This window comes from Schistocerca nitens, chromosome 5, assembly GCF_023898315.1.
Source record: "Schistocerca nitens isolate TAMUIC-IGC-003100 chromosome 5, iqSchNite1.1, whole genome shotgun sequence".
Taxonomy (NCBI): Eukaryota; Metazoa; Arthropoda; class Insecta; order Orthoptera; family Acrididae; genus Schistocerca; species Schistocerca nitens.
In genome coordinates, this window is record NC_064618.1 from 639,977,302 (window position 1) to 639,992,098 (window position 14,797).

General features: G+C 40.8%; 1 protein-coding gene across 1 annotated transcript in view; it reads right to left on the bottom strand.

Moving 5' to 3' along the window:
* LOC126259707 (peptidyl-prolyl cis-trans isomerase B) overlaps positions 1-14,797 on the bottom strand; it is a 64,215-nt gene that overhangs the window by 9,121 nt on the left and 40,297 nt on the right. Inside the window, exon 2 of the mRNA XM_049956678.1 lies at positions 11-215. Coding sequence (XP_049812635.1) covers positions 11-215 — 205 coding nt within the window. The remainder of the gene's footprint in view (positions 1-10; positions 216-14,797) is intronic.

Consider the following 14,797-nt stretch of genomic DNA (forward strand, 5'->3'; position numbering starts at 1 on the left):
TAGAAATTACCTTGAATCATAAACTTCCTAATCACTCTGTGGAATCCTGAGCCAGCATACGTTTTACCATCAACTCCTTTTGTGGCAATAGTAACAAAATTTTTTACTGTCTTTGGTGCAATGCCTCCAAAGAGCCCAATTACTATTCTTCCAAGATCTTCATCTCCATGAGATATATCAAAGTATACTTGATGTGTTACTTTGTAGTCTTTTGCCTGCAAGTCACACAAGTGGTTGATAAATTTTAGTTACAAAATGGACATGGATGTCCACATGCATACTTCTAGGAACAGTATAACAAATTATTCACATTCTTCAGGTCAGGTAAACACTGCAGCTAGGTAAGATTTATTATCTTATAAAAAATAGAAGTACAATGACAGATATGTAAGCTTATTTTCTGTGACTTCTTCAGATTATTTATTCACTTCACTTGCAAACAAAATAATAGAATAATAAGAAACAGTGTAATAAATCATTGTACATTATTGCTAAGGATAGGAATATATTAGACAAGAAAACTGGCATTAAGTGCTTTGCAATATCAATATCTATCTGTTTTTGCTGTTACCTTTTTTGTATTGCCATCCAAAATCAACTGTAGATATTGATTATCACAACTATGGTTTTTTTTCCAATTTGGGCTCTTTTATAGTGTTTCTATGTATGTTATATAGGCGCTGCCCTGACTTGAAGCACCTCTAATAACATTCCCACACTATACGTTAATAGCAAGGTAACCCAACAACTGTTTATATCCAATTTTTCTAAGAACAGTCCTAAAGAGAAGATCTAGTGTTATACGAGGGCTATTCAGAAAGTAGGGAACGTTTCTGTCTGATGCCACCAGGCACGCACCAATCACGTATATATTGGTATGTGCATGCTCGGCAGCTCAGTCAGCATCCATCCGTGACAGCAGGAATGTTTCTGCACATCTGGTTTTTTCGATATTTGAGTTTGAAATATGTGCTGCATTCAAAAATCCCACCACTTGTGAGGTGAGGTCTGTGATACGATTTTGTTGGCAAAAAACCTAAAACCTAAAACCTACAGAAATTTATCGTGAACTGGACGAAGTGTATGGAGAAAATGTAATGAGTGAATTTTCTGTCCAGAAATGGTGCATCCAGTTTAAAAATGGCTGAACCAATGTTTGTGATGAAGAGAAGAGTGGTCGCCCAAGCATTGTGACTCACGATATTGTCACTAAAGTTGATGAAACGAATTGTGAAAATCGTGAAAACTGTTGCTTCACAATAACGGAGCTTTTCCTTTCTTTTCCACAAGTTTCATGGACTTCGTTGTTTCAAATTGTGACTCAAAAGCTAGGCTACCACAAATTTTGTGCACGATGGATGTCCAAAATGCTTACAGCGCCCCATAAAGAACCAGAAATGGGGGCTATGTTGACGTTTCTGGAGGCCTACCACAAACATGATGATTCATTACTGGATCAAATCAACAATGCCCAACCTCACATGGCAAACTGCACTAAATAAATCCTTAATTCATTCAAATGGGAAATTTTCCCTCATCCGCCCTACAGCCCCGATCTTGCACCAGGTGGCAGAATTTTATGACGAAGGTATTTCAAACCTTGTCCACTTCTATGATAAGTGCCTCAATGTGTTTGGCGACTACGTGGAAAAGTAATATGTCAGTCACTCTTTCAGATGCATACAGTAAAATGTATTTCTTGTGCTTAGTTTTTTTTTAATGCCAAAACGTTCCCCACTTTCTGAATAGCACTTGTATCTTATACAGGGACAGGTGCCAAAGTTTTTAATTTCAAATAAGTTTTGGACCATGAAAGTTATATTAGAGGTAATGATATATTGGTAGTCTCTCTCCACTTAGATGAATTTAGTGACTAGTGGCTTATTAATTAAAAAGTAAAACTTTTTTGCAACATAATTAATCACCAAGATATGGGCATCAACTTGGTTTTTCAAAATAGAACAATGGTATTTTTGCACCTGAGTGGCACGCTGTATGAAAGATTGTGATGTAACTCTTTTGGTTGCTCAACAAGAAATTACAGATTTAAAATATTTGGAATATAAGGATTTTTGAGCTGTTTGAATGGCGTGCCACCTGCAGGTTTACTTTAATTTCCATGGAGACTGCACTGCCGAGGGAAATGATACTCTATGTTTACATCCCCCTCATGGAGATACTCACCCTGTCCTATAAAGTCCCTTTATTTCTACATGACTACTGTGACCTCCTTACTGTAGCCAAGACACAATCTTCCTCTATAAGTTTTAAGTTTTATATCCCCTGCCAAATACACACACACACACACACACACACACACACACACACACGCACACACAAACTTTCCAGTCAAAATATATTTTCTCCCTAATTTGAATCAATACCTTTTCATTACTTATCAGATCTACCAATCATATCTTTGGCATTTTTCTACACAATTACATTCTCTTTCTGTCTGTACTATTTATGAGCTTTTTTCAATTTCTAACACTTTTGTTATTAACATACTTCTGTTTTTCAGAAAAGCTTTTCTTACTATTGCCAGTCTGCATCATACAACCTTTTTACTCCTGACATCATCAGTTATTTTGCTGCCCAAATGGCAAAACTTGTCTACAACTTTCACTGCCTTATTTCCCCCTCAGCCTCTCCTGATCTATTGTGACTAACCATGACTATTCTTTTCTTGTTTTACTTTTCTTGGTGTTTATCTTGTAACCTGTTTTCAAGATACTAGTCACTCTGTTCAATTGATTTGCAAGTCCATTGCTATCTCTGACAGAATTACAGTGTCATTTGGCAAATCTTGAATATTTCATATATTCCTGACATTGTCAGTCTGTGGGTGATCTGCAAAACTTCACAAGCCAATTTCACTAAAAAAGCATTTTATTGGATGACTGATTTGGACAGAGCTATGGATCTCATGCATAAGATTACAAGGTTCCAAATTACTCCATAGTTCCCTCTACAGCTTGCTTTATGTGCACATTGAATAACATCATGGATAAGCTACAACCTTGGCTCATTTGTTTTTCAACTAGTGCTTCTGTTTCATGTCCCTCGACTCTTAGAACTACAATCTGTATAAGTTGTAGTTAAGCCTTCAGTTCCCATGTTTTATCACTGATAACTTCAGAATTTCAAAATGAGTCTTCCACTCAATTTTATTATGAGCTTTTTAACCACAGTGTTTTCTTCATCAATCTCCCATCCCACTTAAGACACAGTATCAGTATTACTTAGTGTTTCTTACATTTATCCAGAACACAAACTGAAATCCCTGTGGTCAGTTTCTACTGTTTGTCATGTCTTCCAGCATCTGTCTTCTTTGGTATTGGGATTGCTACATTCTTCTTGAAGCTGAAGGTATTTTGCCCATCTAATATTTTCTACATGCCAGATGGAACAGATTGGTCATAATTGGTTCTCCCAAAGATGTGTTAAAAATTCTTTGGTATGAGTTCCACATCATTTGTATAGAATCATTTAATCTGCTGTTTCAGCCTTTTCGCTGAAACCTTTTCTCAGACTTTGCTTGCACTACTGTGTTACATAGTCAAAGCAGCACTAATTTGGGGAGAGTATTTCATGCACAGATCATAAATGCAATGAACTCACTCATATATCTTCTGAGATAAAATATGTTAAACAAATTATGTCACTGAGTTGTAAAGACTAATTCATTCATGAAGGCCATGAAGGATTCTGCACTTTTTGTGGAATCCATTTAACTAAAACACCAAAATATTTTGGACTAACAATCAGAAACCAACCTGAAGCCCTCAGCTAGTAACAAGCCAAAAAAAAACCCACAGTACAACAGAAGTACTGACTGAGCAAAAATGGGTATTAAATACCACGAGCGTCATACATACATATAATACCCTCATTTGCTCCGTGCTTAGCTATCCCATTGTGTCATGGACTTCAATTCCTCCCACTCCTGGCAAGACTTGCACTCCACGTCGCTTTCCATATTTGACTACCTCCTCCCTCTCGTGCCCTTCACCTACTCGTAAATTTATCATGCCTCATCAAACACCTTGTAGACCTTTGCTTCTCATGCATCTCCCATAGTCTTGAATCCCAAAACCTTGTAATCTCCTACATGCTTGAGAATGCTGGCTTACGCCTTAACACATTTCATGTTCTTTTCCAATTAAATTTCAATCGTGATTTCGTTTCAGACAACAAATTCATCCCTAAAATGTACTCTTCTTTCCAACCACAATCGACACTATGCACACCACTGATTCCAAATGAAAAAAATAATTAACTCCTTCATCTTGTTATAAACTTGGTTGCCTTTTTTAACTTCTTAAATTATTCTATGTTACGATTATAAGTTATGTAATTAAAGGACTGAAGAGTGGCAATTTGGCTGCTGCCAATACAGCCACCCCTTCCACCCCTCAAAAGTGAGATCGTTAATAATATTCGCATATAAGAAGAATAAAAAATCGTCTGCAACTAGTTCCTGGGAAAAAGCTGAAAAATTGAACCTGAAGATTATACAAGAATTGTGCAGGAACTTTTTAACATCAATTATTAACATCTTTAGGAGAACCAACCAGGATAAAACTATTCCAACTGTTATACAGGATGTATCACACAGGCAAAATACCTTCACATTTCAAGCATAATGTAAAAATTCCAGTACAAAGAAAGACATGTGCTGATAGGTGAGAGTATTTACAAACTGCACACATTGTAAACATTGAATGTGTAATCCAGAAACGGAAAATCTTAAGACAAAAGTATCGAATGCAGAATTGGCCACTAGATGTCTCTAGAGGTGGACCCGCTTATATAAATGGAGAGTGGAAATACAGATATTGGTCGTCAGTACAGAAGCAGTCATAGCAGTGTGGCTCGGTCAGATGCGCTGTCACTTCAAACGTGGACCACTAATTGGTTGTCACCTGACTAACAAATCCATCAGAGTCATTTTAGCTCTTGTAAAGTGGCCCAAATCAACTGTTGAACAACGAAGCTAAATCAAAGCCAGGCAGACCTCACGTACTGACAAGGCGAGGACCGCCAAGCATTGTAGAGGGTGGCTGTAATTAAATCGCATGAAATAAGCAGAAAGAACCACTTGTGAGTTCGCCGGCCGATGTGGCCGTGCGGTTCTAGGCGCTTCAGTCTGGAACCGCGTGACCGCTACGGTCGCAGGTTCGAATCCTGCCTCGGGCATGGATGTGTGTGATGTCCTTAGGTTAGTTAGGTTTAAGTAGTTCTAAGTTCTAGGGGACTTATGACCGCAGTAGTTGAGTCCCATAGTGCTCAGAGCCATTTGAACTTGTGAGTTCCAATGTTCTACCAGCAGTCCGGCTACCACAATGACTGCATAGGGTGTTAAAAAGGATGGGGTACAGTGGTCCTGCACAGTGGAAGACTGGAAATTAGTGATTTGAAGTGATGTATCACACTATACTCTGTGGCCATCCAGTGGAAGGGTATGGGCTTGGAGAACACATGGAGAACGTTACCTACCATCATGTGTGGTGCCAACAATGAAGTATGGAGGGGATGGTGTTACAGTTTGGAGATGTTTTCTTGGTTGGTATGTGATCTCCTTATTACGCTACAGAAATGCTAAATGCGGAAGAGTATAAACAAATTTTTACAGCAATGTGTACTGTGTACAGTAGGTCTATGGGAACAATTCCAAGATTGTTTGTATCAGCATGACAATGCAGCCTGTCATAAAACAACATATGTGAGTCAAGAGTTTGTGGACAATAACATTCCTTAAATGGACTGGCCTACCCAGAGTCCTGACCTCTACCCACTGGAACACCTTTGGGATGAGTTACAAAGTCGACTTCACTTTGGGCTCCAGAATCCAACACCACTGCCTTCTCAGGTCCCTACACTGGAGGAAGAATGGGCTAGCATTCCTCCTGCGAGACACCTCATTAAAGTGTCATGGCCGGCCGCGGTGGCCGAGCGGTTCTAGGCGCTTCAGTCCGGAACCACGCGGCTGCTTCAGTCGCAAGTTCGAATCCTGCCTCGGGCATGGATGTGTGTGATGTTCTTAGGTTAGTTCGGTTTAGGTAGTTTTAAGTCTAGGGGACTGATGACCTCAGATGTTAAGTCCGATAGAGAATTCAGGCCGTCATAAAGTCGAAGGGTGGACAGACACTATAATAAGTATTTCGATACTTTTGATTAGGTAGTGTACGTAATGTAGATGCAGAGGTATGCAGGAATTTCGTCTGTCTGGCATTTGTTTGAGAAAAGTCGCAAATATCTACCGTTTTCTTGTTCGCCGAACAGGAAACTAGTTTACATACAGAAGCAGAAATAAGACCAAAGAATAAATAAGTAAAAGTCTTAGTTGTAGCAAGTGTGAAGATTAGCCAAGGGTGAGAGTGGTCAGTTGATTGCGAAGTATTAAGAACAGTAATTCATTCTAATTTCTCAGTAAAAATATCGTTGCATGTATCGTAACAATATTTTTACTAATGAAGTAACAATAGTTTCCCATACCCAATTTGTAATACGAGTTAGGTATTGGAAACTATTGTGCGTATGTCTCCGGTAATAGTGACTTTAGAGAAGATTCCTAAAAACGCATTGTTTTACTATATAGGCCCTATATCGAATGCACTAGAAAGGAACGGAATCGACAAGAAAAGTTCCACACACATAAATTGCCGGATGACGTCATCATTGGAAACTCGCCCTTATATTATACGTCGTAAGGTACTTGTCACTTTCACAGTAATTATTTGTTCGCACAGCATAAAAGTCTGGAAGCGGACATTCTGGCAGCGAATGTTCTCCAAACAACCGAGCCTCATACAGTATGTAAAGGAAGCAGAGTCGTTGCCAGGTGGTCAGTTTGAAAGCTACAATCGTCGCGATAACTCGGAAGTGATGAAAAGTGAACAACTGCGATTATTGGCTATTACCATGGACTTCAGTCAGTGTTGTGCTTAGTGTTATTAGAAATACGCGGAGCGTGACCTTGTGTGTTTTTAGTGCTTAGTGTACCAGTGTTGCATTTTTCAGTGCGACCGAGCGAGGTGGCGCAGTGGTTAGCACGCTGGACTCGCATTCGGGAGGACGACGGTTCAATCCCGTCTCCGGCCATCCTGATTTAGGTTTTCCGTGATTTCCCTAAATCGTTTCAGGCAAATGCCGGGATGGTTCCTTTGAAAGGGCACGGCCGATTTCCTTCCCAATCCTTCCCTAACCCGAGCTTGCGCTCCGTCTCTAATGACCTCGTTGTCGACGGGACGTTAAACACTAACCACCACCACCATTTTTCAGTGCGAATAAAGTTTTTATTCGAGAATAATTGGCGTCTAATTTACTTAAGTCGTAACACTATAATAAAATTGATAGTTATGTAATAAGAAAAAGAAAAGTAGAACATTTGAAGGTTCTGGTCTCCATTCAGCCGCAAAGAACACTACCAGATGTACAGGCAGAATCACAGTTGTAACTTTTTTTATATCATAAGATGGCATTGTCATGCATATGTGTATAATCAGTTTCAATAAAACTTTCTTAAACTTTGCATGTGACTTGATTATTTTTTATTCCGGTAAAAGTAAAGGTAGCTCAAGATATCTTTTGCATCCCCTCTTTGAAGTTTTTCTGTATCCGCCACTATATACAGGAAGTATTCAATGGGTGAAGAGCTGGCGTGCTCTGCTGCAAGCTGAGCTCAGAGCTGCTTCAGAGGCGACGCACAGTGCGTTCGCAATCTGGAAGACAGGCTGGGATGAGCTCACCGCCGCAGCTGCGTGGCACGCATCGCCCACCGTGTTTTTTGTCCCTCCCTCCAGTCTGCAGTGAAAGACGTGAGCTGTTTTGTTACGCCATGCTGCTAGCAGTGACGTCACACTAAAACGAAAACGGCGCCTGTGTAACGGATCGGGAAGGGGACGGTGGAAGAGTGCAGTTCCACGTCAGGGCACGCAACAAGTCAATGACCGTTACGTGCTGTGAAATATGGAACCTACATCTACGTATTCGCTCCACAGACCATTTTATAGTGCTCGGTGGAGGGCACTTCGTGCCAATAGTAGCGATTTTGAATTCCATTCTCGTAGTGAGCGATGGAAAAAAGCGTCTTAATTTAATCTCACTTTTCTTACTCTCTTGGCCCCTGCGTGACCTATACAACTCTGAAGGCAGCAGAAATGTTCCACAGTCTTTCTCAAAGATCGCTTCTTTAAATTTATTCAACAGGTCTTCATGAGAACCCTCATCGTCATTCTTCCAAAGATTTCCATTTAATTTCTCCTAGAATCCTTGCTATACCGATCTGTTACGATCCTAGCAATGCGTCTCTTAATAATTGTTCGATGCCTTCTTGATAAGGACTGCAAGGATTGGAGCAGTGAGTACTTGAATAAAATTAAGCGCACTGACGTATCGTAGACGACTTCCTTTACAGATATTCTACACTTTCCCAGAGTCCTTCCAACACATCTGAGTCTTCCATTTGCCTTCCCATTTCGCACGCTTCTTTATACATAAATATTTATCCAGCGTGAGGTCGTCCATATGTTCAGCGCTAACCTTTCTCTTTTTGTTACTGTAATTATACGTTCCAAAAAGACGCGCGAGAAAGTGCGATTTTTCAGGGGGTCATATCTCGGTTTCTGTTGATTACAGATATGAGGGATCAAGTGTCTTGGTTAGCTCTTGACCTAACAACCATTGGTATACCTCTCGGAAGAACTGGCATACTAAAGCTATCCTACTGCACAAGTTCAAAATTTAAACATTACACACTTCCTCCAGTCCACACAAATTGAGCAAATCTATTGGTTCTTTTGCATTATATGTGATCTAGTGTGGACCTTAGAAAGTTTATAAAAGCATCGTTTGTTCATGGACATTTCCTGAGAAAATTCCGAAAAACCATGATTTTTGAGTACCAGAAGTACCAATTGTTGGGACGGTCACTTCTGTAATTTATATCACGACAAATCGTCAAAATTTTTACCAGATATCGTAAAGATGATGTTTTCGGGGAACATTGAAACTTTTTTCGATATCATTACCCGTTACCGAGATCCAGTGGTTCAAAGTTACCGTTCTTATGCACATAATATCCGGTCTGAGACGTAACGTTAGTTTTAACTGACGTCCTGAACACATGGCAAGGGTTCTAGAGTCATCGCAAGGGTTCTGAGGTAACAAAGCTATGTCTTCAGTCAGTATTATTTCACCAAGAAAACTTTATGGTGCGCTGTGTCTGGGTAATGGACACTTGCTGCCTATACACATATGGCGGAAGTACTACTACAGTGACAAAGAAAAATGGGCTAAAAAGGTTCTTAACATGTTTGAAAAGAACTTAAAATGACTCCCAGACATTATGTAAAAGTAGAAAGACTGCAAATGCAGTAGAATATCTCTAATAACGTTTTTACTCGTTTAAGATACAAGGGGTTTTCGATGAACTGCGATCGATGAGCAAAACATACAGAAAAAAATATAAAGCAAACGATTGTGTGTTAATCTTATGTATATGTGTCAAAGTATATAAATAAAGTGTCAAAACCTTACTGACCTATGGAGTTCGTTTTACATACAAGGCACATCCTAATGTAGCAGGGTAAAGAAGGGAACTAGCGGAAAAATGCTCCTGTCAGAGCACAAAAAAGGCTGATATGTTCCACTTTAAAAGACAGTGATAGAAATGTGGGGGACCAGCTGTATCAGTCCTCATTCCGCCTTCATCATTAAAAGTTTTGTGCTGAAAGAACTGGCAGAGAGACAATGATGGTGGAAGAAAGAAGAAACAGTACCAACAGGAGAGAAAGAGAGAGGAGACAGTGGTGGTTGGAGAGAGAAACTGGCAGCAAAAGAGAAACAGAGATGTATGAAGAGAGTATCAGTGGGAGGCTACGAGGCAGCAGATACTGACAGTCAGTAAGAGAATGGTAATATTAAAAGAGACAGAGAGATGGATGGTGATAGAAGCAATGGGAGCAGATGAGAGAGGGGACAGTGGAAATGAAAAATAGAGATGGAAAAACCATACATGGGCTTGGGGGGGTTGAACCCTCCCAAACAGGCGAACCTTAACGTGTGGGAACAGGGCAGGGTGAATTTTGAACCGAAATCTTAAGCACGTGGGTATAGGAGACAAAATAAGTTGGATCTTCAGAATTTGTGACTTGCTGAGGTATGGTGAAGACGGTGTCAATGGGAAAGAAAGACAAAAGGAGACAGTGCAAGTGAGAGACAGGGGCAGTGGGATAAATTGTAAATTAATGGGAGAAAAAGGGGTCAGTGGGAGAGAGACAAATGTAGACTGTGGAAGTGAGAGGGAGATGCTGAGTATGAAGACTTAACCGCAAAGAGAGACTGGGTAAAAGGATTTAGACTGAAACTTCCTGGAAGATTAAAACTGTGTACCGGACCGAGACTCGAAATCGGGACCCGAGTTCGAGTCTCGGTCCGGCACACAGTTTTAATCTGCCAGGAAGTTTCATATTAGCGCACACTCCGCTGCAGAGTGAAAATCTCATTCAGGATTTAGACTGTTCAGCGTTAAAAGATAGCGACTATGTTCACATGGCAAAATTTGTGTTGAGGAAGGGGGAATGTGGATTGATACAGCTGTTCCCCACTTTTCTGTCGGAGTCTGTTGTAGAGGAACATATTAGCCTTTTCTGTGGTGTGTCAGAAGCTTACTCTTATCGACTCTTTGAAATTCTGAAGGTAGCAGGGGTAAAATACACAGAGTGAAAGGTTAGAAACAACTTGTGCAAAAAGCAGATGCTAGCTGTAAGAGTTGTAGGGCATGATAGGGAAACAATGGTTTAAAAGGGAGTGAGAAATACTGTAGCCTATCCCCAGTGTTATTCAATCTACATATTGGCCGAGCAGTGAAAGGAGTCACAGAAAATTTCTGAAGAGGACTTAAAGTTCAAGGAGAAGAAATTGAAACTTTGAGATTTGTCGATGACATTGTAATTCTGTCAGGGAAGAGACTTGAAAGGGCAGTTGAACAGGTTGGACAGTAGCTTGAATGGAGATGAAAACTAACATAAGCAAAACAATGGTAACGGAATGTAGTCGAATTAAATCAGGCAATGGCGAGGGAATTAGATTAGGAAATTTATATTAAAAGTAGTAGATGATTGTTCCTGTTTGCGCGGCAAAATAACTAATGATGGCTGAAGTAGAGAGGCTATAAAATGCACACTGTCTGTCGCAAAAAAAGCATTTCTGAACAAGAGCAATATCTTTAAAATTCACGCAAAAGCAGTTTTTTAACATCGAATATAAATTCAAGTGTTAAGACGGACGTGAAACACGGACGATGAACAGGTCACCCAGTAATAGAGTAGAAGCTTATGATGTGTGGCACTACAGAAGAATGCCAAAGATTAGATGGGTAGATCGCGTAACGAATGGGAAGGTACTGAACAGAAGTGGGAAGAAAAGAAATTTGTCTCATAACTTGACAAAAGAAGGGATCGGTTGATAGAACACATTTTGAGTAATCAAAGAATTTTCAGTTTAGTACTGGAAGAAAGGATGGGAAAGGAAATTGCAGAGGGAGGCCAAGAGATGAGAACAGTGAGCAGATTCAGAAGGATGTAGGTTGCAGTAGTTACTCAGAGATGAAGAGGCTTGCAGAGAATAGAGTAGCGTGAAGAACTGCATCGAACCAGTGTTCGGAATGAAGACCACAACAACATGTTTTGATAAAGATGTCATTCATTACAATAAGTAGAAATTTCGTGTAAATATTCTTGTGTTTTCCTCTTTTCACATGACTTCAATTGGGACTAGCATGTCACACAGACTAAGCAAGTTGAAATATCAGTAACCCATTATCATCATCAATATCGTCCGCCCCCGGTAGCTGAATGGTCAGCGCGATGGATTGTCAATTCTCTGGGCCCGGGTTCGATTCCTGGCTGGATCGGGGAATTTTCTCCGCCCAGGGACTGGGTGTTGCGCTGCCCTCATCATCCTATCATCCTCATCGACTGCAGGTCGCCAAAGTGGCGTCAAATTGAAAGACCGGCACCAAACGAACAGTCTGCCCGACGGGGGGCCCTAGCCATACGATTAAATAAACAAATAAATCATCAATATCGTCATATCACTAGCAAGTAAACATACCCAAGGGATTCACTTCGATTCTGATCGGTATGAAAATGTTGCAGAGTAGAGCAATGTGGGAGACATATTTTTTTATTCATGACCATACGGCCATAAAGGGAGTGAAACACCCCATTAAAAAGTGAGTTTAAATTTCTGAACGAATAACATTGAAACGGTAACACATAAAAAGTTCTGTTTTAATGCACATTAGAATGTGCTCCTAGATTTGATGCAAAAATCATTTTTTTTTAAATCCTATTTTGTTTTTCATTTCGATATTTGAGTAGTATCAAAATGCATAACATCGTTAACACCACATTCAATCATATATGGTGAAAAGGCATTCCAAAGGCGAATTTGTCAGAAATAAGCTAGAAATACGTCTACATCAGTGTACGCATGCCCAATATGTGTCGGCTTCAATGTCAGTTGTCCTGCTGCGTTGTTTAATAAGTCTTTCCCACCGATCCACCCACCCACCCACCCACCCACCCACCCACCCACCCACCCACACACACACACACACATACACACACACACAAATACATATATTCACACACCGATCAGCCAAGACTTTATGACCGCTCCCCACCGCGACTTTGGATGCCGCTTGGTGGTGTTTTAGACATGTGACGCGTACCAGAAGTAAGTAAGCGGAGCATCCACGGACGGGGGATCACGCTAGCGAAGATATGGACTTAAAATGGGGAAAGCCATTGAGACAAGTGACTGACAAACGGCAGATTGTTGTTAGGCAGAGCCTCTGAACGTATCTCCAAAATGGAGAAGCTAGTTGAATGCTCACGTGCTACTGTCGCGAGCATCTAGGGAAAGAGATGAAGGACAGTGAAACTACCACGAAGCGCTAAATGGATGGTTGTCCACGACTCTTCACAGAATGTGGGTTTTGGATGCTTTTCTGCTCTGTAAAGTAGGGTAGATGGTGATCTGTGGCATCTCTGCCAGAAGAGCACATTGCTGGTGCACTCACAAGTGTTTCAAAGCACACCGTTCACCGTACAGTGTTTGACATGGAACTCCACAGCAGACCTGCCCTACATGTTCTCATGTTGACCCAACAACATTGTCAATTAAAGAGTGCAGCGGGCAAGGGACCGTCGGGATTCGATAGTCGAGTAATGGAAACAAGTCGGCTCTTCGCGTGAATCACATTTTTGCTACACTAGGTCGACGGTCGTCTCCACAACCGCCATCATCGAGGTGAACGGAGGCGCGAAACGTACAGCGCGCCGCGGATGCAGTCTGGTGGGAGCAGTATTATGCTATGGGAGACATTCTCCTGCACTTGCTTGGGAACTGTGGTAGTAATCGAAGACGCGCTGACAGCAGCAAACCACCTGCATCGCTTCATGCTTGATGTCTTCCCCGATGGCGATGTCATCTTTGAGCAGTGTAATTGTTTGTGTCTGAGAAGCTTTATAGTGAACTCACGCTGATAACTCGAAGACCAAATGCTAAGTGCACTTTCATTTTGCCCACCAAGTACAAGTAAAAGCACAATCGTCTTTGGAACACCATTTCATCATACATGATTGAATTTGGTAGTAATGATGCTATACGTTTTGCTGTTAGTCAAATGTCGAAATGAAAAACAAAATAGTGAAGGGGAGAGAATTACGAAAAAAATGACTTTTTTTTGACAAATCTTAGTGCACGGTTGTAAACGTACATTAAAAACCACAGAACATTTGTTTGAAGTTTTCAACAGTTTTTGTTGAGAAATATTAAACAGTTTTTTCTTCAAAGGATTGTTTCACCCCATTAACAGCCATATGGACACATATAAGAAGTGTGAATCTCTTATTGTGCTCTACACTAAAACATGTACAAAGCCGATAAAAATCGAAGTGAATCCTTTGGGTAAATTTAATTGTAAGTGCCACTTAGAGCGTCTTCACCGATTTTTTAGCCGGTTGTAACCAGGAGTGTACATATAGTCGTAGTCGTATGCATGACAAGTACTGTTTCTTATGACAATCTGTGTTTAAATAGTTAGGTATCGCCTTTTGTTCAGAATGGAAACATTGCAAATAAATTAATTACAACATCGGATATCTCATAAAAAGTGGAATAACATCTAAAAAAAATGGTTCAAATGGCTCTGAGCACTATGGGACTTAACATCTATGGTCATCAGTCCCCTAGAACTTAGAACTACTTAAACCTAACTAACCTAAGGACATCACACAACACCCAGCCATCACGAGGCAGAGAAAATCTCTGACCCCGCCGGGAATCGAACCCGGGAACCCGGGCGTGGGAAGCGAGAACGCTACCGCACGACCACGAGATGCGGGCAATAACATCTAGTAAATTATCATAAGGCAAAACAGAAGTTAAACACTATTTTTGAACATAATCTCTGTTCAGTTGGATAGCCTTACTCCACTTTACTGGTAGGGCCTATATGTCCACATGGTACTAATCTGTTCTAGGCGCTCAGTCCGGAGCCGCGCGACTGCTACGGTCGCAGGTTCGAATCCTGCCTCGGGCATGGATGTGTGTGATGTCCTTAGGTTAGTTAGGTTTAAGTAGTTCTAAGTTCTAGGGGACTGATGACCATAGATGTTAAGTCCCATAGTGCTCAGAGCCATTTGAACCATTTGGTACTAATCTACTGGTAGACATTGGAGCCAACGACTGCCCCATCAACCGTGTACTCCTTCCCGCAGAGTAT